The 22,500-nt window shown below is 32.7% G+C and overlaps 1 protein-coding gene across 1 annotated transcript in view; it reads right to left on the bottom strand.

Moving 5' to 3' along the window:
• dpysl2b (dihydropyrimidinase like 2b) overlaps positions 1-22,500 on the bottom strand; it is a 50,652-nt gene that overhangs the window by 2,508 nt on the left and 25,644 nt on the right. The window contains 5 exon segments of the mRNA XM_073830131.1: positions 1-4,488; positions 4,602-4,767; positions 7,068-7,247; positions 21,758-21,928; positions 22,137-22,314. The exon segment at positions 1-4,488 is cut by the window's left edge and continues 2,508 nt beyond it. Of these exon segments, the coding sequence (XP_073686232.1) occupies positions 4,397-4,488; positions 4,602-4,767; positions 7,068-7,247; positions 21,758-21,928; positions 22,137-22,314 (787 nt within the window). The 3' untranslated portion in view covers positions 1-4,396.

Here is a 22,500-nt window from a genome sequence, read left to right as displayed (position 1 = left end):
ATTACTCAAGTTTTGCAAGTGATTGCAAATTGAAAACTGAATGTTCAGAAGAACGCGTGTTTTGCGAGTGAACACAAAAAATCTCTTGGAAATGCAGAAAAAGTAAGAGAACTTGTAAACTTGAAATATAGTTTATCCTCCAGCCACATTTTACTAAACCTTACCATAACGTTTCCAAATGCAAAGTTTCTCTGGGGAACGCACAAGTATTGCAAGAGAACATTAAAAGAATATTGAAACACCTAGTTTTTCCTCCCATGTCGTTTTACTAGACTTCAACATTACTAAAGTTTTGCTAGTGAACAAGGTTTCGCAAATGAACGCAAAAATGTGTGAGAATGCAAACGTTTTGACATAGTTTCCAGCCACATTTTGCCAACGAATTTAAATTTCCTCTCGGGAACGCAAAGGTTTTGCAAGAGAACTCAAAAGCATTAAAACCTTCCCTCCCATCTTATTTGACTAGATTTTACCATTACTAAAGTTTTGCGAGTGAACGCAGGGTTTCTCAGAGGAACGCAAAAATTCAACGTTTTGGAATATAGTTTTTCGTCAATTACTAAACTTTAACATTAACGTTTAGACGTTTTGCGAGTAAATACAAAATTTCTCTGAGTAACACAAACGTTTTGCAAGAGATATCACAAGCGCTGGAATATAGTTTTTTTCATCTCATTTTACCAAACATTACTCAACTTTTACAGATGAAGAATGCGTGTTTTGCCAGTAAACACAAAGCAAAAAAATTGAAAGCGTTGAATAGTTTAATCCTCCAACCACTTTTTACTGGGGTTCACTGGGGAACTCAAAGCAAATTAGCAAGGAGAACTCAAAAGCATTGATATCTCCAACTCATTTCCCCCCCCCCATCACCAAGTCAATTTAGAAGCTCCGTATTTCCTCAGTTTGAAAAAAATCAGTTGTGTTTTCCTGTACAGTACACAATAAGTATACAACAACCAAGCAGCAGTGAAAGTTTAAACCCTGTCAGCAGCACTGGAATGAATCAGAGCTTGTGTGTGTGTGTTTCTCTGTGTTGAGTCACAGGGGAAAAGGCAAGCAATGGAGAATGATGATACAGGCCAAGATTTTACCAATGTGCAACAGCTGGAGGACGGGGCTTACTAAATGAAAAACAGACTATACAAAAAAAGTCCAGCCATTGCTAATCCATAGTGAAATTTAAGCAAGGCACATTAAATCCAGTTAAAGCCTTTTATTACTATTTTTAGTTTCTACTATGCCTTTGTCTGAACTGAACAGAAGTGTTAGCACCGTCCACAAAATGTGGAATATCGTTACTTTAAGAATTGTTTGGCGAAATCTACTATCTTCGATATAGTGTACTATAAATGTTAGCAGATAAAAACATTTGAAACGTCTCCTAATAGCAAATGAATTAAAAATAGCCTGTTGATGACTCCAATCAAATGCTGGAATGAGAGTGTCCCTTCCTCAATACCACAAGCAACTAGCATTAGCAAATACCAAATCAAAATAAACCAATGCCTGACATAGCCTTGATACTGTGCTAGCTTTATTAGCGAACCTAACGCACTAGATGCTCAGTGCATTGCCCTTGGTGTTTTCAAGGAATGTTTTTCAGGTTTCCAGCCCAACTTGGAAGAAAAACAGATTAAATGAAAATCTCATTCATTCTTTGATAAAATAAACCACGAAAACATGGAGCTGCCACAGGCGCAGTGGTTGAAAATCAACTTTAACCGTTGACTTTTATTTTAATGATATCATTACAGTATGTAGCATTTACTACGGCACTAAAATAAACGTCGACATTAAAAACAGCGGTGTGAGAAATCATACTTAAAAAAAGCCTTTCAAAAACTCTATGACGAGTTAAGAGAAAAATCTGGCACCTTTATATCGGTTCACCGGCTATTTTACATTTAACAGCCTATGAGTTGTCTTGAACACAAAACATGAACAAGCTCTTTTAGAAGTATTCAACGTGATCAGTACATCTCAGGCACAGCTTGGAGTTAAAGATACAAAAAAGACACATTAGCGTAAGGTCTGCAATATCACATTTGTTGCGGCATAGTCACTCAATACCGTCGAATCTCACAACTCACTTGGCACATTCGTATAGCGCTGCAACCAACTTACAGAAACATCCAGCTGGGGGTTTGACTCTTAGCCCAAAGTATACTTAGTGTGCGTGGAGTCTGATTTTGAGTAACTCAACTCACACTCCACATCTTCTTGCACAAATAATTTGTCCACAAGGTGGCAACAAGTCTCGTTTCTAGTTCATTTCTACTCCTGTGTCGAGTGCTGTTCGGACAACGTTATCAAATACAATATGCTTTTAAAGGCAACATGTTCAGCTGTAAACACACACCAAGTGTTCGTGTCACCACTTAAGTATACTTTGGGCTTTAGTTCGTTAGGAAATTGCTACTAATTTCAGATATATATCCATGTTGTTCTTTAAAAGTTGTGTAATACTAATACAGCATTTTCTTTAACTAAGTACTGCGACTTTTTATCTCACATTTGAGACTTTTTTCGGCCAGTTCTGAGGAAAAATGTTAGAACTGTAAGATATAAACTCAGAATTGTGACTTGCAATTTTGAGTTTACATCTCGCAATTCTCAGTTTATATATCGCAATTCTGACTTCTTTCCTCGGAAAAAGAGTTTAGTCTTGCAATTCTTAGTTTATATATCGTAAATTTGACTTCTTTCCTCAGAATTCCGAGTTTTTGCCTTCCAATTCTCCAATCTGCGTTTCCGTCTAGCAATTCTGACTTCTTTCCTCAGAAATCTGAGTTTCTTACAATTCAGATTTTTTATATTACGATTCTGACTTCTCTCCTTAGAAATCTGAGTTCACATCTCGCAATTCTGAGCCATGTATATCGTAATTCTGACTTGTTTCTTCAGAAATCTGAGTTTGTCTTGCAATTCTTACTTTTTAGGCTATATCACGATTCTGACTTCTTTCCTCAGAAATCTGAGTTCACATCGCGCAGTTCTGAGTTTATATATCGGAATTCTGAATTGTTTTCTCAGAAATCCGTTGATATCTGGCAATTCTGAGTTTTAATGCAATTCTAACCTTTCCTCAGAAATCTGAGTTTACATCTGCCAATTTTGAGTTCATCTTGCAATTCTGACTTCTTTCCTTGGAAATCTGAGTTCACATCTCGCAATTCTGAGTTTATATATGGCAATTCTGACTTCTTTCCTCAGAAATGTTTACATCTCACCATTCTGAGTTTATATCTCTTAATTCTGACTGCTTTCCTCGGGAATCTGAATTTACATTTCGCAATTTGGACTTTTTGACCTTTTTTTTACTCAGAATTGTGAGAATTAAGGCAGAATTGTAAGATATGAACAGAATTGCGAGAAAAGGTTAGAAATGTGAGACAAAAAGTTGCAGTTACCTTTTATATTCATTTTTTATCCTGTAACAGAAACAAGCGTCCATAGCTAGCACCTGCTAAGTTCTCAATAGTCTTCACAGTAGCTAAACAGCTCACCATTTTTAACGTCCAAATACAAACTTGACTTTATCCTCTTTTTAGTCTTCATGCATTGAAGCAACTTGCGCAAAAAAAGAGTTAAAGGCTAGAACAGGGAAGGTTTCCAGCTATAACCATTTGCGGTCCACTCTTATTTTCTTCAACATTGCTAAGCTGCTTGTTTTTACATGCGGTTTCTTCCTCAACAACATTAACAGTGTTAATTAAATATCTCTGGTTGTGAAACAACACATGGTTTTTAATCAGCGACCACTGGAAAAGCTTTCTTTTATTGACTGGTACAGAAAGGGCACGGACGGAATATGGTCAGGTGTTCATACTCATGTAAACTGATTGTTTGAGTAAAAAAAAAAAAAATGTAATAAAACCATCTTAAAAATAAACACATTCCTAATGTAGTAGACTTAAAAGTCTTAACAGACTTTTAGCCACAAGCAATGACACAAGAAACCCAGTACTCTAACCCTCGCCTTGTTAATAAGCAACAGCGATAAAAAGCTTCTCTAATACACGCACTTGATCCCTCTGATTTCGAAAAGCAAATAAAGTTAAATACAAAAATAATAACATGACTCGTGGTGGGTAGAAAGTACAGTATAAAAATCATACAATCAGAAGTGCTCAAATGTGGAGGTTACATTTTTTCCTTCTCTCTTCACATGAAGCAAATACTTTAATTTTTCTCTAGATGTCTCGTGGTGCAATGTTGGGAAAAGAAAAACAGGGGAATCGGGCGAGAGCTCAGGGGTTGGGAGACTAGGGAGTGGAGAATCATAGGCCCTGTGGAGGGTTGTCGATGGGACACGCTGGTCTCAGCAAACACCTCCGTTATAGACATCCCTCCCCCCCAACCCCCTATTCTCTTGTCAGCTGACGGAGGGCATCTAGCCCAGGCTGGTGATGTTGGCCCTGCCACCAGGGGGCGCCACGATGCGCTGGGTGTTGCGGCGGGGGATGTTGTCATCAACCTGAGCACCTGAAATACGAGAATTTAAAAGGAATTCTTACATTTTTAAAATGAAAATCTAATATCACTCTATATGGTAATGAAATATGCATCTCTGTGGTTTTTTTTTGCAAACCGCTCACCGGAGAGGCTGAAGCCAGACTGGTGCAGGTTGCGGACCGGTTGATTGGCCTGCTTGGCAGGAGAGGTTTTTGCAGAGGAAGCAGGGGTCACAGCTTTGGGCGTCACTGAGACTTCACAGACCGGCCCGTCGTAGAGACCCCGTGGGACACCCCTTAGTTCAGCAAGCTACAAAACAACAGTGCAATAATATTAATAAAGTTAAAGTTAAAGCATTAAAGGTGCCATAGAATGGAAAACTGTATTTACCTTGGCATAGTTGAACAATAACAGTTCAGTAAATGGACATGACATACCATGAGTCTCAAACACCACCATTTCCTCCTTCTTACATAAATCTGGTGTTTGCAAAAGACCACTGAAAAATAGGTCACTGACTATTACGCAATAGTCCCGATCGTTAATAGTTACGCCCCCAATATTTGCATCGCCCAATCATCATTAACGTCAGTACATCAGTAAAATAAGGCAAAGCCACTGAAGGGACACGGTTAGCTTAATGCTAGTGGTAGCCTGTTACATTGCAGTACATAGGATTTCACTTACCACATAAACAGAGAGATGACTGCGCTGATGATGGTGAATGATGGAGAAATAACTGCGCTAATGATGGCGAACGATTTACAGATCTTGAGCATCACTCACAAGCACCTGAACTTATGTGGTAAGTAAGCACTCCCGCTGCATTACAACTTTACACAGAGCACATGTGATCACAATAGTGAGAGTAAAATGTCGGCGATTCAAAATGGCAGATTCAACAAACCGCAAATTAAAAGTGGCTAAAGAGCTCCGTAATTAAATATATATTTTTATCCATGTGCCAGCTATAGAGATGAGCAGCTCTGTGAAACAGCCAATCAGAGCAGAGCTCATTAATATTCACGAACCTTCCAAATAAGGCAATAACAGAGCATTTCATTCTAGGGACAAATCCTAGGGTTGTAAATGGACCTGTAAAACCGTTTCTGGAGATTTTTGCCCTTTCCTATGCCATATACCTTCTATGTAGATATCAGAGAACAATTTAAAATATTGTATAAATGCATTATATGGCACCTTTAATGCAGAAAACCAATTAGTAAATTTTTTTTATTTATATATTTAGGCATGAAATTGTAATTTATGAATAAAATGTAAAAAAAAGTGTAATCTATTTTATTTATTGCTAATATTTATAATTTTTTTAATCAGTATTCTATAAAACCAGCATTAATAAAAAAAACAATTATAGATAGATAGATAGATAGATAGATAGATAGATAGATATGTATTAGTATTCTATAAAAAAAATAATAAACAAAAAATAAAAAAATATCTATAATAATAACATTATTTTAAAATCTTATATTATTTAATTATGGATAATAAATATATATATATTTTTTTTTTAAATTAGTATTCTATAAAACCAAAATTTATTTTTTATTAAAATAAAATTGGAAAATTTTAATAAAAATAAAAATAAATAAAAACAGTAATCTATATTAAAAAATAACACTCTATATTAAAATTCTATATTATTTATTAATGGATAATAATTATGTAGAATTTTTCAAAACCAATAAAACAATACAACAATAATAAAAAAGAATATATCAGTATTCTATTAAAAAAACACAAAATGAAATTAATAAGAAAAACACAAACACAAACATCTATAATAAAAAATAATAACCTTCTATATTAAAACAAATTATAAAAAATCTAAAAAAATAAAAACAATAATAATAACAAAAATTAAAATGGGGAACCAAACAAAAAAAAAACAGCAATACTTAAAAATAAAAAATATATATAAAAATTGACATTTATATTAAGCACAAAAACAAAAAATAATATTATAGAATAATATTCTATAAAATATAAACAGCAATACTCAATTATAATAATGATATAAAAAATGTACATTTATATTAAGAAACAAAAAAAACTAGAATATTTGATAAAATAATAGTCTATAAAAACCGCAATACTCAATAATAATAACAATTACAATAATAATAATAATAATAATAATAATATATAAAAAATTGACATTATATTACAAAAAGAAAATATAAAAATGAACAGCAATAATAATAATATAAAGAATTAAAAATGGACATTTATATTAAGAAGCATGAAAAAACTATAGATTTTATAGAATAATATTCTATAAATATAACAGCAAATATTACTTATTCTCATAGTATTGTGTTCTATAGAAGAATATATATAAACACACACACACACACACACACACACACACACACACATATATATATATATATATATAAAATTTGTATTCTATAGCACAAAATAAATATAATAATAATAATTACTCTTACTATTAGTCTTAAAGCATTCCATAAAATTATGTACTAGTAATAATGAGCAATATCAATATGGTCACTAACAAACTGTGTACCCATAAATGTCATATTAGAAAACCAGATAAAATGAAGACAGTTGAATTCATAACTCACCCTGCTGCGAGCCTTTATCCTCTTGTAGACGAAGTCAGGAAAGGGTTTGCGGCTCACGTAGCGGCCGGATCCCTCAGTAGTGTGAAGGGTTCCCTCCTCCAGCACGATCTTTCCCTGGCTGATGACCACCAGTGGCGCCCCACGCACCTCAGTGCCCTCGAAGATGTTGTACTCGACCGCCTGGAAAACAACAACCAACAACATGACACTAACAACACACAACAAGAACAACCTACAGCTCATTTACAAACATTTCCAGCGTCTAACATTTCATAAGCTTTCGTTGGTTAGGAAGCAGGAAATCACTGCACAAACAATCCCCATCCTATCCACAAACTGAAGCATGATATTCAGGTGGAAATAGAGGTAATTCCCATGCTGGAAATTAGTATTGATCCTTTCAGACAGCTATTTAAACAATATGTCTAGGATGTCTAAGCTGTTAGAACCCAGACCAGTTACAAATACAGTCAAAGAAAACAAGGAATGCTGGAAATGAGAGGGAGTGAATGAGGGAGGAAGTATATTAAAGTTTACAGGGTGTGTGTGTGTGTGTGTGTGTGTGTGTGTGTGTGTGTGTGTGTGTGTGTGTGTGTGTGTGTGTGTGTGTGTGTGTGCTGGCAAATCTGTGACCACCCTTCTAAATGCTACTGGCGCTTTGCTAAAAGCAATACAGTACATCCCACAAGACCTAAAAACAGCATGAGCTTATTCAGTGAGTCTGATAATCAACACACACATGCTCACACATCGAATCTGAATAGAAAAAAAAATCCTGTTTTCTTAATCAGGACTTTTGTCTTTTTAAAAAAACTAAATAAACAAGATCAATTTATGTGAGAAGTGAAATTGTGTAAATATTAATACATACAAGGTTCATAAGCTCACCAAGGCATTTATTTGATTAAAAAAAATACATTAAAAACATTAATATTGTGAAATCATATTATATTTTAAAACAACTGTTTTCTATTTTAATGTATTTTAAAATGTCTTTTTTTTTGTAATGTAAAGCTGAATTTTTAGCATTGGGGTCACATGATCTTTTGTAACAAAAACTTTGATCTATTTAATGAATCTTTACTGAATAAAAGTACTGAATAATAGAAATTATTTCTTGTTTAAAGCATAATTCTCATAATATTTAGTTATATTATTAATATTATTACTGTTTTTTATTTTTAAATATAATTTTCATAGAATCTTAGCATTTTTATTTTATTTACATTTATTATTCACAGATTATTATTATTATTAATAAATATCGCTCTTTACATATTGTCATTTTTTTGTTTTCATGCTTCTTAATATAAATGCTAACTAATTACTGTCACGTTTTGCAGTTTATTATTTGTTTATTTGTATTATTGCTATTATTATTATTTTCAGATTTGTACGTTTTTTTTGTATTGTTTTATAGAATACTGATATATTGAATTTTTAATATTATTGACTATATAATACTGATCTTTAAAAAAATGATAAATAGTTATCCATAAAATAGTCCCTATATAACAATTATTTAATAAATAATAATTGTATTAATTAATTATATATAAATATAAATAAATTATATTTTCAGTTTTCTCTATAGGAAAATAACTGTTTCTTGTTTAAAGCATAATTCTTACAATATTTAGGTTATAACTAATACAATAAAAATAATAATATTAAACCATTTGCATATGTGGAAAAAAAGCAAATATATATATAATAATATTATATTATTAATACTTATACTGTATAATAAATTATGTTGTTAATCTATTTTTATTATAAAATAAGAACACAATATAATGTATAACATAATATATATCATAAACCTATGTTTTAAGATTTATATTAAATTAACTGCCTTACACAATTTTGCTTCTTAAATCTTGATTCTAGGATGTTTAGATATATACTTAAACATAACATCCACTAGGCAAAAGAACACTACCCTCAAAAGCCAGTGTTGTTAGCTGAAGAACACAAATACAAAACATTAAAAGATCCTGATGACGTTGTGCGCACTGTTACTCCTCCTAACCAGGAGGGAGACATCAATTACCCAGCAGAGCTGAGAATGACATCACTCGCATGAGTAACACAAACCACACCCAACATTCACTCACAACAACCAGCGCTCTCTGGTCAGACTGCAAACCACCTCCAGAAGAACACAACCTTACTCAAGAATTAACCACACTAAGGGACGTAAATGTGATAAACCCAAGCTAAATCACATAAACACAACACATACACTCCACTTTATTCTCGTAGTATTTCGACATTATTCCCATAGTATTTCGGCTTTATTCTCGCAGTATTTCAACTTCATTCTTGTAGTATTATGACTTCAATCTCAAAGTATTTCGACTTTATTCTGGTAGTATTTCGGCTTTATTTTCATAGTATTTCGACTTCATTCTTATAGCATTTTGACTTCATTCTCGTAGTATTCCGTCTTTATTCTCATAGTATTTCGACTTTATTCTCATAGTATTCCGTCTTTATTTTCATAGTATTTCGACTTTATTCTCATAGTATTCCGTCTTTATTTTCATAGTATTTTGACTTTATTCTCATAGTATTTCGACTTTATTTTCATAGTATTCCGTCTTTATTTTCATAGTATTTCGACTTTATTCTCATAGTATTCCGTCTTTATTTTCATAGTATTTCGACTTTATTCTCATAGTATTTCGACTTTATTTTCATAGTATTCCGTCTTTATTTTCATAGTATTTCGACTTCATTCTCGTAGTATTCCGTCTTTATTCTCATAGTATTCCGTCTTTATTTTCATAGTATTCCGTCTTTATTCTCATAGTATTCCGTCTTTATTTTCATAGTATTCCGTCTTTATTCTCGTAGTATTCCGTCTTTATTCTCATAGTATTCCGTCTTTATTTTCATAGTATTCCGTCTTTATTCTCATAGTATTCCGTCTTTATTTTCATAGTATTCCGTCTTTATTCTCATAGTATTCCGTCTTTATTCTCATAGTATTCCGTCTTTATTTTCATAGTATTCCGTCTTTATTCTCATAGTATTCCGTCTTTATTTTCATAGTATTTCGACTTTATTCTCATAGTATTTCGACTTTATTTTCATAGTATTCCGTCTTTATTCTCATAGTATTTCGACTTTATTCTCATAGTATTTCGACTTTATTTTCATAGTATTTCGACTTTATTCTCATAGTATTCCGTCTTTATTTTCATAGTATTCCGTCTTTATTCTCATAGTATTTCGACTTTATTTTCATAGTATTTCGACTTTATTCTCATAGTATTCCGTCTTTATTTTCATAGTATTTCGACTTTATTCTCATAGTATTTCGACTTTATTTTCATAGTATTTCGACTTTATTCTCATAGTATTCCGTCTTTATTCTCATAGTATTCCGTCTTTATTTTCATAGTATTCCGTCTTTATTCTCATAGTATTCCGTCTTTATTTTCATAGTATTTCGACTTTATTCTCATAGTATTTCGACTTTATTTTCATAGTATTCCGTCTTTATTCTCATAGTATTCCGTCTTTATTTTCATAGTATTTCGACTTTATTCTGGCAGTATTTCGACTTCATTCTCATAGTATTTCGACTTCAATCTCAAAGTATTTCGACTTTATTCTCGTAGTATTCCGTCTTTATTCTCATAGTATTTCGACTTCAATCTCAAAGTATTTCGACTTTATTCTGGCAGTATTTCGACTTTATTCTGGCAGTATTTCGACTTCATTCTCAAAGTATTTCGACTTCATTCTCGTAGTATTACGACTTCAATCTCAAAGTATTTCGACTTTATTCTGGCAGTATTTCGACTTCATTCTCAAAGTATTTCGACTTCATTCTCATAGTATTCCGTCTTTATTCTCATAGTATTTCGACTTTATTCTTGCAGTATTTCGACTTCATTCTCATAGTATTACGACTTCAATCTCAAAGTATTTCGACTTTATTCTGGCAGTATTTCGACTTCATTCTCAAAGTATTTCGACTTTATTCTGGTAGTATTTCGACTTCATTCTCGTAGTATTACAACTTTATTCTGGTAGTATTTCGACTTCAATCTCAAAGTATTTCGACTTTATTCTGGTAGTATTTCGACTTCAATCTCAAAGTATTTCGACTTTATTCTGGTAGTATTTCGACTTTATTCTGGTAGTATTTCGACTTCAATCTCAAAGTATTTCGACTTTATTCTGGTAGTATTTCGACTTCATTCTCAAAGTATTTCGACTTTATTCTGGTAGTATTTCGACTTCATTCTCATAGTATTACGACTTCAATCTCAAAGTATTTCGACTTTATTCTGGCAGTATTTCGACTTCATTCTCAAAGTATTTCGACTTTATTCTGGTAGTATTTCGACTTCATTCTCGTAGTATTACAACTTTATTCTGGTAGTATTTCGACTTCAATCTCAAAGTATTTCGACTTTATTCTGGTAGTATTTCGACTTCAATCTCAAAGTATTTCGACTTTATTCTGGTAGTATTTCGACTTTATTCTGGTAGTATTTCGACTTCAATCTCAAAGTATTTCGACTTTATTCTGGTAGTATTTCGACTTCATTCTCGTAGTATTACAACTTTATTCTGGTAGTATTTCGACTTCATTCTTGTAGTATTTCGACTTTATCCTGGTAGTATTTCGACTTTATTCTGGTAGTATTTCGACTTTATTCTGGCAGTATTTCGACTTCATTCTCATAGTATTTCGACTTCAATCTCAAAGTATTTAGACTTTATTCTGGCAGTATTTCGACTTTATTCTGGCAGTATTTCGACTTCCTTCTCATAGTATTTCGACTTCAATCTCAAAGTATTTCGACTTTATTCTGGTAGTATTTCGACTTCATTCTCGTAGTATTACGACTTTATTCTGGTAGTATTTCGACTTTATTCTGGTAGTATTTCGACTTTATTCTGGTAGTATTTCGACTTTATTCTGGTAGTATTTCGACTTCATTCTCGTAGTATTTCGACTTCATTCTCGTAGTATTTCGACTTTATTCTGGTAGTATTTCGACTTTATTCTGGTAGTATTTCGACTTCATTCTCGTAGTATTACGACTTCATTCTCATAGTATTACGACTTCAATCTCAAAGTATTTCGACTTTATTCTGGTAGTATTTCGACTTCATTCTCGTAGTATTACGACTTTATTCTCATAGTATTTCGACTTTATTCTGGTAGTATTTCGACTTCATTCTCGTAGTATTACGACTTTATTCTCATAGTATTACGACTTCAATCTCAAAGTATTTAGACTTTATTCTGGCAGTATTTCGACTTTATTCTGGCAGTATTTCTACTTTATTCTGGCAGTATTTCGACTTCCTTCTCATAGTATTTCGACTTCAATCTCAAAGTATTTCGACTTTATTCTGGTAGTATTTCGACTTCATTCTCGTAGTATTACGACTTTATTCTGGTAGTATTTCGACTTTATTCTGGTAGTATTTCGACTTTATTCTGGTAGTATTTCGACTTTATTCTGGTAGTATTTCGACTTCATTCTCGTCGTATTTCGACTTCATTCTCGTCGTATTTCGACTTTATTCTGGTAGTATTTCGACTTCATTCTCGTAGTATTACGACTTTATTCTCATAGTATTTCGACTTTATTCTGGTAGTATTTCGACTTCATTCTCGCAGTATTTCGACTCAATTCTCGTAGTATTTCGACTTTATTCTGGTAGTATTTCGACTTCATTCTCATAGTATTTCGACTTTATTCTCATAGCATTTAGACTTTATTCTGGAAGTATTTCAACTTCATTCTCGTAGTTTTTAGACTTTATTCAGGTAGTATTTCGACTTTATTCCGGTAGTATTTCGACTTCATTCTTGTAGTATTTCGACTTTATTCTCATACAGGGTTTCTGCAGATATGAACAAGTGAAATTTAAGACTTTTTAAGACCTTTTTAATACCACCTTATATGAAATTTAAGACCGAAACCTGTAATGGAAATAGATATTATATTACATGCATATATGTAATATTTAATGTGTTTAATGTAAAAAGTAAACAATTTCATGGCTGTCATAAATTAAATTTATTACTATGATATACAGTGAACTTTTCATATCAGCAGATAGATACTATTCCACACAAAATATCCCCATAAAAGTACCACTAGAAATATCTGACGTAAAAAACAATATTTTCATCAGTGCTCTATTAGCTTTTACATCTTAAATCTGCATATTTGATTTACCTTTATAAAGGTCTTTTTTTTTCTTTTGAAATGTATGCATTACCTTTGAAATTTATTTTATGAATTTATTAATAAATTCTAAATGGCTGTTAGCAGTGAGATTACACAATTTACACTGCAAAATTAAAAGTGAGATTAATGTTTTAAATACATTTATTGATTTATAAATATATAAATTAGAAATTTTGGGTGTGGAGGCATACTTTTAAACACAGTAAACTACCAGCAGGTGGCGGTAAGTCACTTCATGAGCGAGTTACTTCAACTGATTCGAGCAAAACGCTGAATCATAGCAAAATGTTGCTAGGAGAATACTTCTGCTGCGATCCTTGTTTGGAACTATTTTCGTTGGTGAAACAGAACAGAACAGTGAAAATATTTTGTCTAATATGTAAGTAACTACTAGACTAACTACTTGTTTATTGAACTAAAATCAATGTAACATTTATAATTGTCAGAATATTCAGCAAAAAGCTCACTTGATATATTACTGAACTATATCATGTTATAAATAAACTAACGTTATACATTTTAAAGTTTTACCTCAGTGTGTTTCTTTAGAGTGCTGTTAACGTTACATTCATTTGTTTTAAAGTATGTCACTAGACCAGAAATACACCATCCATTATCAATTTCTGTTTACGTTGAATGTATTAAAATATAAATATTTCTTGGCTTTCGATGCTTTGCTAGTCACTTTTGCTGTTGTCACTTCAGTTTTAATCAGGCGGTTTGTTCGGTCGGGCAAGTAAAAAAAAAAAAAAAAACATTTTAAAAGTATCTCGAAGGCTGGCGGTCAGCTAGCTTGACATATATTTATTATTATTATTATAATTGAGAACATTATATACAGAAAAAGGTAGTTTGACCTGTATTCTGCTACTGCGATTCTGTCTGAAGACGCAGTTACTTCCACAGAGGGAGGAAAAAAATCTACAGTTGTTAGCAACTGGCCTTAGCCAAGCCCTATATTCAGTTTTTTCAAGCTAAGTATCGCTGAACTTGCACTTCCCCAAAGCTAAAAAGTTAAATCCATTTTACTTCTGCGGTACAATCTGAGAGAGACTCGTGCCATTAACAGAAAGCTGATTGGCTATTGCATGCTGGTCTCATTTGTAGTTTAAATACAGCAAATTATATTTGGAATAGTGAAATAAAGAACTACAACACCACGGAAACAACAAAAAGAGAATTTAAATGAGCATTAGAGGTAGCGTTACATGGACATCGGAAAAATAAGACCTGTGTAAAATTATTTAAGACCTAGAACAGCGAATTTAAGACTTTTTAAGGCCTAAAATTTAGATTTTTAAATTTTAGACTTTTTAAGACTTTTTAAGACCCCGCGGAAACCCTGCTCATAGTATTTAGACTTTATTCTGGTAGTATTTCAACTTTATTCTGGTAGTATTTCGACTTTATTCTGGTCATATTTCAACTTCATTCTTGTAGTATTACGACTTCAATCTCAGTATTTCGACTTTATTCTGGTAGTATTTCGGATTTATTCTCATAGTATTTAGACTTTATTCTGGTAGTATTTCGACTTCATTCTCGTAGTATTTCGACTTTATTCTCATAGTATTTCGACTTTATTCTGGTAGTATTTCGACTTCATTCTCATAGTATTACGACTTCAATCTCAAAGTATTTCGACTTTATTCTGGTAGTATTTCGACTTTATTCTCATAGTATTTCGACTTTATTCTGGTAGTATTACGACTTTATTCTCATAGTATTTCGACTTTATTCTGGTAGTATTTCGACTTCATTCTCATAGTATTACGACTTCAATCTCAAAGTATTTCGACTTTATTCTGGTAGTATTTCGACTTTATTCTCAAAGTATTTCGACTTTATTCTGGTAGTATTTCGACTTCATTCTCGTAGTATTACGACTCAATTCTCGTAGTATTACGACTTCAATCTCAGTATTTCGACTTTATTCTGGTAGTATTTAGACTTCATTCTCGTAGTATTTCGACTCAATTCTCGTAGTATTACGACTTCAATCTCAGTATTTCGACTTTATTCTGGTAGTATTTAGACTTCGTTCTTATAGTATTTTGACTTCATTGTCATAGTATTTCGTCTTTATTCTCAGTATTTCGTCTTTATTCTCATAGTATTTCGACTTCATTCTCGTAATATTTCGACTTCATTCTCGTAGTATTTCAATTTTAAATCTCATAGTATTTCGACTTTATTCTGGTAGTATTTAGACTTCATTCTTATAGTATTTTGACTTCATTCTCGTAGTATTTCATCTTTATTCTCATAGTATTTCATCTTTATTCTCATAGTATTTCGACTTTATTCTGGTAGTATTTAGACTTCATTCTTATAGTATTTTGACTTCATTCTCGTAGTATTTGTCTTCATTCTTGTAGCATTTCGACTTCATTCTCGTAGTATTTCGACTTCATTCTCGCAGTATTTCGACTCAATTCTCGTAGTATTTCGACTTTATTCTGGTAGTATTTCGACTTCATTCTCATAGTATTTCGACTTTATTCTCATAGCATTTAGACTTTATTCTGGAAGTATTTCAACTTCATTCTCGTAGTATTTAGACTTTATTCAGGTAGTATTTCGACTTTATTCTGGTAGTATTTCGACTTCATTCTTGTAGTATTTCGACTTTATTCTCATAGTATTTCAACTTTATTCTGGTAGTATTTCGACTTTATTCTGGTCATATTTCAACTTCATTCTTGTAGTATTACGACTTCAATCTCAGTATTTCGACTTCATTCTTATAGTATTTCGACTTCATTCTCATAGCATTTCGACTTCATTCTTGTGATACAGGGTTCCTCAAATCTTACCCTGGAGGTCCAATGCGCTGCAGAGTTTAGCTCCAACCCTGATCACACTCACCTACCTGTTATTCTCTAATGATCCTGAAGACCTTGATTAGCATGCTCAGGTGTGTTTGATTAGGGTAAGAGCTAAACTCTGCAGGAAAATGGATCTCGAGGTCCAGATTTGATGATCCCTGTTGTAGTATTTCGACTTCATTCTTGTAGTATTTCGACTTTATTCTCATAGTATTTAGACTTTATTCTGGTAGTATTTCAACTTTATTCTGGTAGTATTTTGACTTTATTCTGGTAGTATTTCGACTTCATTTTCATAGTATTTCGACTTCATTCTCATAGTATTTCGACTTCATTCTTGTAGTATTTCGACTTTATTCTGGTAGTATTTCAACTTTATTCTCGTAGTATTTCAACTTTATTCTCGTAGTATTTCGACTTCATTCTTGTAGTATTTCGACTTTATTCTGGTAGTATTTCAACTTTATTCTGGTAGTATTTCGACTTCATTCTCGTAGTATTTCGACTTCATTCTCGTAGTATTTCGACTTCATTCTCGTAGTATTTCGACTTCATTCTCGCAGTATTTCGACTCAATTCTCGTAGTATTTCGACTTTATTCTGGTAGTATTTCGACTTCATTCTCATAGTATTTCGACTTTATTCTCATAGCATTTAGACTTTATTCTGGAAGTATTTCAACTTCATTCTCGTAGTATTTAGACTTTATTCAGGTAGTATTTCGACTTTATTCTGGTAGTATTTCGACTTCATTCTTGTAGTATTTCGACTTTATTCTCATAGTATTTAGACTTTATTCTGGTAGTATTTCAATTTTATTCTGGTAGTATTTCGACTTTATTCTGGTCATATTTCAACTTCATTCTTGTAGTATTACGACTTCAATCTCAGTATTTCGACTTTATTCTGGTAGTATTTCGACTTCATTTTCATAGTATTTCGACTTCATTCTTGTAGTATTTCGACTTTATTCTGGTAGTATTTCAACTTTATTCTCGTAGTATTTCAACTTTATTCTCGTAGTATTTCGACTTCATTCTTGTAGTATTTCGACTTTATTCTGGTAGTATTTCAACTTTATTCTCGTAGTATTTCGACTTCATTCTCGTAGTATTTCGACTTCATTCTCGCAGTATTTCGACTCAATTCTCGTAGTATTTCGACTTTATTCTGGTAGTATTTCGACTTCATTCTCATAGTATTTCGACTTTATTCTCATAGCATTTAGACTTTATTCTGGAAGTATTTCAACTTCATTCTCGTAGTATTTAGACTTTATTCAGGTAGTATTTCGACTTTATTCTGGTAGTATTTCGACTTCATTCTTGTAGTATTTCGACTTTATTCTCATAGTATTTAGACTTTATTCTGGTAGTATTTCAACTTTATTCTGGTAGTATTTCGACTTTATTCTGGTCATATTTCAACTTCATTCTTGTAGTATTACGACTTCAATCTCAGTATTTCGACTTTATTCTGGTAGTATTTCGGATTTATTCTCATAGTATTTAGACTTTATTCTGGTAGTATTTCGACTTCATTCTCGTAGTATTACGACTTTATTCTCATAGTATTTCGACTTTATTCTGGTAGTATTACGACTTCAATCTCAAAGTATTTCGACTTTATTCTGGTAGTATTTCGACTTCATTCTCATAGTATTACGACTTCAATCTCAAAGTATTTCGACTTTATTCTGGTAGTATTTCGACTTCATTCTCGTAGTATTTCATCTTTATTCTCATAGTATTTCGACTTTATTCTGGTAGTATTACGACTCAATTCTCGTAGTATTACGACTTCAATCTCAGTATTTCGACTTTATTCTGGTAGTATTTAGACTTCATTCTCGTAGTATTTCGACTCAATTCTCGTAGTATTACGACTTCAATCTCAGTATTTCGACTTTATTCTGGTAGTATTTAGACTTCGTTCTTATAGTATTTTGACTTCATTGTCATAGTATTTCGTCTTTATTCTCAGTATTTCGTCTTTATTCTCATAGTATTTCGACTTCATTCTCGTAATATTTCGACTTCATTCTCGTAGTATTTCAATTTTAAATCTCATAGTATTTCGACTTTATTCTGGTAGTATTTAGACTTCATTCTTATAGTATTTTGACTTCATTCTCGTAGTATTTCATCTTTATTCTCATAGTATTTCATCTTTATTCTCATAGTATTTCGACTTTATTCTGGTAGTATTTAGACTTCATTCTTATAGTATTTTGACTTCATTCTCGTAGTATTTGTCTTCATTCTTGTAGCATTTCGACTTCATTCTCGTAGTATTTCGACTTCATTCTCGCAGTATTTCGACTCAATTCTCGTAGTATTTCGACTTTATTCTGGTAGTATTTCGACTTCATTCTCATAGTATTTCGACTTCATTTTCATAGTATTTCGACTTCATTCTCATAGTATTTCGACTTCATTCTTGTAGTATTTCGACTTTATTCTGGTAGTATTTCAACTTTATTCTCGTAGTATTTCAACTTTATTCTCGTAGTATTTCGACTTCATTCTTGTAGTATTTCGACTTTATTCTGGTAGTATTTCAACTTTATTCTGGTAGTATTTCGACTTCATTCTCGTAGTATTTCGACTTCATTCTCGTAGTATTTCGACTTCATTCTCGTAGTATTTCGACTTCATTCTCGCAGTATTTCGACTCAATTCTCGTAGTATTTCGACTTTATTCTGGTAGTATTTCGACTTCATTCTCATAGTATTTCGACTTTATTCTCATAGCATTTAGACTTTATTCTGGAAGTATTTCAACTTCATTCTCGTAGTATTTAGACTTTATTCAGGTAGTATTTCGACTTTATTCTGGTAGTATTTCGACTTCATTCTTGTAGTATTTCGACTTTATTCTCATAGTATTTAGACTTTATTCTGGTAGTATTTCAACTTTATTCTGGTAGTATTTCGACTTTATTCTGGTCATATTTCAACTTCATTCTTGTAGTATTACGACTTCAATCTCAGTATTTCGACTTTATTCTGGTAGTATTTCGACTTCATTTTCATAGTATTTCGACTTCATTCTTGTAGTATTTCGACTTTATTCTGGTAGTATTTCAACTTTATTCTCGTAGTATTTCAACTTTATTCTCGTAGTATTTCGACTTCATTCTTGTAGTATTTCGACTTTATTCTGGTAGTATTTCAACTTTATTCTCGTAGTATTTCGACTTCATTCTCGTAGTATTTCGACTTCATTCTCGCAGTATTTCGACTCAATTCTCGTAGTATTTCGACTTTATTCTGGTAGTATTTCGACTTCATTCTCATAGTATTTCGACTTTATTCTCATAGCATTTAGACTTTATTCTGGAAGTATTTCAACTTCATTCTCGTAGTATTTAGACTTTATTCAGGTAGTATTTCGACTTTATTCTGGTAGTATTTCGACTTCATTCTTGTAGTATTTCGACTTTATTCTTGTAGTATTTCGACTTTATTCTGGTCATATTTCAACTTCATTCTTGTAGTATTACGACTTCAATCTCAGTATTTCGACTTTATTCTGGTAGTATTTCGGATTTATTCTCATAGTATTTAGACTTTATTCTGGTAGTATTTCGACTTCATTCTCGTAGTATTACGACTTTATTCTCATAGTATTTCGACTTTATTCTGGTAGTATTACGACTTCAATCTCAAAGTATTTCGACTTTATTCTGGTAGTATTTCGACTTCATTCTCATAGTATTACGACTTCAATCTCAAAGTATTTCGACTTTATTCTGGTAGTATTTCGACTTCATTCTCGTAGTATTTCATCTTTATTCTCATAGTATTTCGACTTTATTCTGGTAGTATTACGACTCAATTCTCGTAGTATTACGACTTCAATCTCAGTATTTCGACTTTATTCTGGTAGTATTTAGACTTCATTCTCGTAGTATTTCGACTCAATTCTCGTAGTATTACGACTTCAATCTCAGTATTTCGACTTTATTCTGGTAGTATTTAGACTTCGTTCTTATAGTATTTTGACTTCATTGTCATAGTATTTCGTCTTTATTCTCAGTATTTCGTCTTTATTCTCATAGTATTTCGACTTCATTCTCGTAATATTTCGACTTCATTCTCGTAGTATTTCAATTTTAAATCTCATAGTATTTCGACTTTATTCTGGTAGTATTTAGACTTCATTCTTATAGTATTTTGACTTCATTCTCGTAGTATTTCATCTTTATTCTCATAGTATTTCATCTTTATTCTCATAGTATTTCGACTTTATTCTGGTAGTATTTAGACTTCATTCTTATAGTATTTTGACTTCATTCTCGTAGTATTTGTCTTCATTCTTGTAGCATTTCGACTTCATTCTCGTAGTATTTCGACTTCATTCTCGCAGTATTTCGACTCAATTCTCGTAGTATTTCGACTTTATTCTGGTAGTATTTCGACTTCATTCTCATAGTATTTCGACTTTATTCTCATAGCATTTAGACTTTATTCTGGAAGTATTTCAACTTCATTCTCGTAGTATTTAGACTTTATTCAGGTAGTATTTCGACTTTATTCTGGTAGTATTTCGACTTCATTCTTGTAGTATTTCGACTTTATTCTCATAGTATTTAGACTTTATTCTGGTAGTATTTCAACTTTATTCTGGTAGTATTTCGACTTTATTCTGGTCATATTTCAACTTCATTCTTGTAGTATTACGACTTCAATCTCAGTATTTCGACTTTATTCTGGTAGTATTTCGACTTCATTCTTATAGTATTTCGACTTCATTCTCATAGCATTTCGACTTCATTCTTGTGATACAGGGTTCCTCAAATCTTACCCTGGAGGTCTAATGCGCTGCAGAGTTTAGCTCCAACCCTGATCACACTCACCTACCTGTTATTCTCTAATGATCCTGAAGACCTTGATTAGCATGCTCAGGTGTGTTTGATTAGGGTAAGAGCTAAACTCTGCAGGAAAATGGATCTCGAGGTCCAGATTTGATGATCCCTGTTGTAGTATTTCGACTTCATTCTTGTAGTATTTCGACTTTATTCTCATAGTATTTCGACTTTATCCTGGTAGTATTTCAACTTTATTCTGGTAGTATTTTGACTTTATTCTGGTAGTATTTCGACTTCATTCTTATAGTATTTCGACTTCATTCTCATAGCATTTCGACTTCATTCTTGTGATACAGGGTTCCTCAAATCTTACCCTGGAGGTCCAATGCGCTGCAGAGTTTAGCTCCAACCCTGATCACACTCACCTACCTGTTATTCTCTAATGATCCTGAAGACCTTGATTAGCATGCTCAGGTGTGTTTGATTAGGGTAAGAGCTAAACTCTGCAGGAAAATGGATCTCGAGGTCCAGATTTGATGATCCCTGTTGTAGTATTTCGACTTCATTCTTGTAGTATTTCGACTTTATTCTCATAGTATTTAGACTTTATTCTGGTAGTATTTCAACTTTATTCTGGTAGTATTTTGACTTTATTCTGGTAGTATTTCGACTTCATTCTCATAGTATTTCGACTTCATTCTCGTAGTATTTCGACTTCATTCTCGTAGTATTTCGACATTATTCTGGTAGTATTTCGACTTCATTCTGGTAGTATTTTGACTTACGAACGTGTGTTAATAAAGTAAACACAGATCTCACCAGATTGTGGCTCTTCGCTGAGATGATCTTCGTGACATCAGGGTCCCACAGAACCAGATCGGCGTCTGAACCCACGGCGATGCGGCCCTTGCGTGGGTACAGGTTGAAGATTTTAGCAGCGTTGGTGCTGGTGACAGCCACAAACTGATTTTCGTCCATTTTCCCAGTTACCTATGAATGAGGATGACCACAGGGAGAGATGACAGCTTGTCTTGGTTGTGTTTGTGTTCACTCGAGTGTGCTTGTCTGTTCGGTGGGGAGTATTTAAACTCACATGACCATGGATTGATTTTGTTTATACGACTGAAGGAAGTGCACTGTAGCAGCTTGTGATTAAATGTCTCTCCTTATTATTTGCAGACTAGTATTTCTGCCTCACCACACATTTGTCCCAGATGATGGACATCCTTTCCTCAGTGCCATTGGTTCCTTCAGGGATGAGGGTGAAGTCGTCTTTACCCACAGCTCTCTGGGCGGTGTTAAAGGTGCAGTGAGCGCTTCCTGTTACCTGCAGATCCCCACTGAAGTGTGGAGTGCATGGGGAGACAAATTTCAAGCTGGTACAAAAGAATTGAGTCTATTCTACAAACATTTACATGTATCTACTTAGTGAAGCCTTTTCATAATTGGATCCTCTTAAATGAAAAATTTCAGAGCAAACATGGTGTAAAATCACCCTTTTTAATTCACACTGTTTTTGGACCTAAAATTACTCAGATTTCATTATTATTACTATTACTATT

Source organism: Garra rufa, chromosome 23 (assembly GCF_049309525.1).
Source record: "Garra rufa chromosome 23, GarRuf1.0, whole genome shotgun sequence".
In the NCBI taxonomy this organism is placed as follows: Eukaryota; Metazoa; Chordata; class Actinopteri; order Cypriniformes; family Cyprinidae; genus Garra; species Garra rufa.
This window is presented reverse-complemented; position numbering and strand designations above follow the sequence as displayed.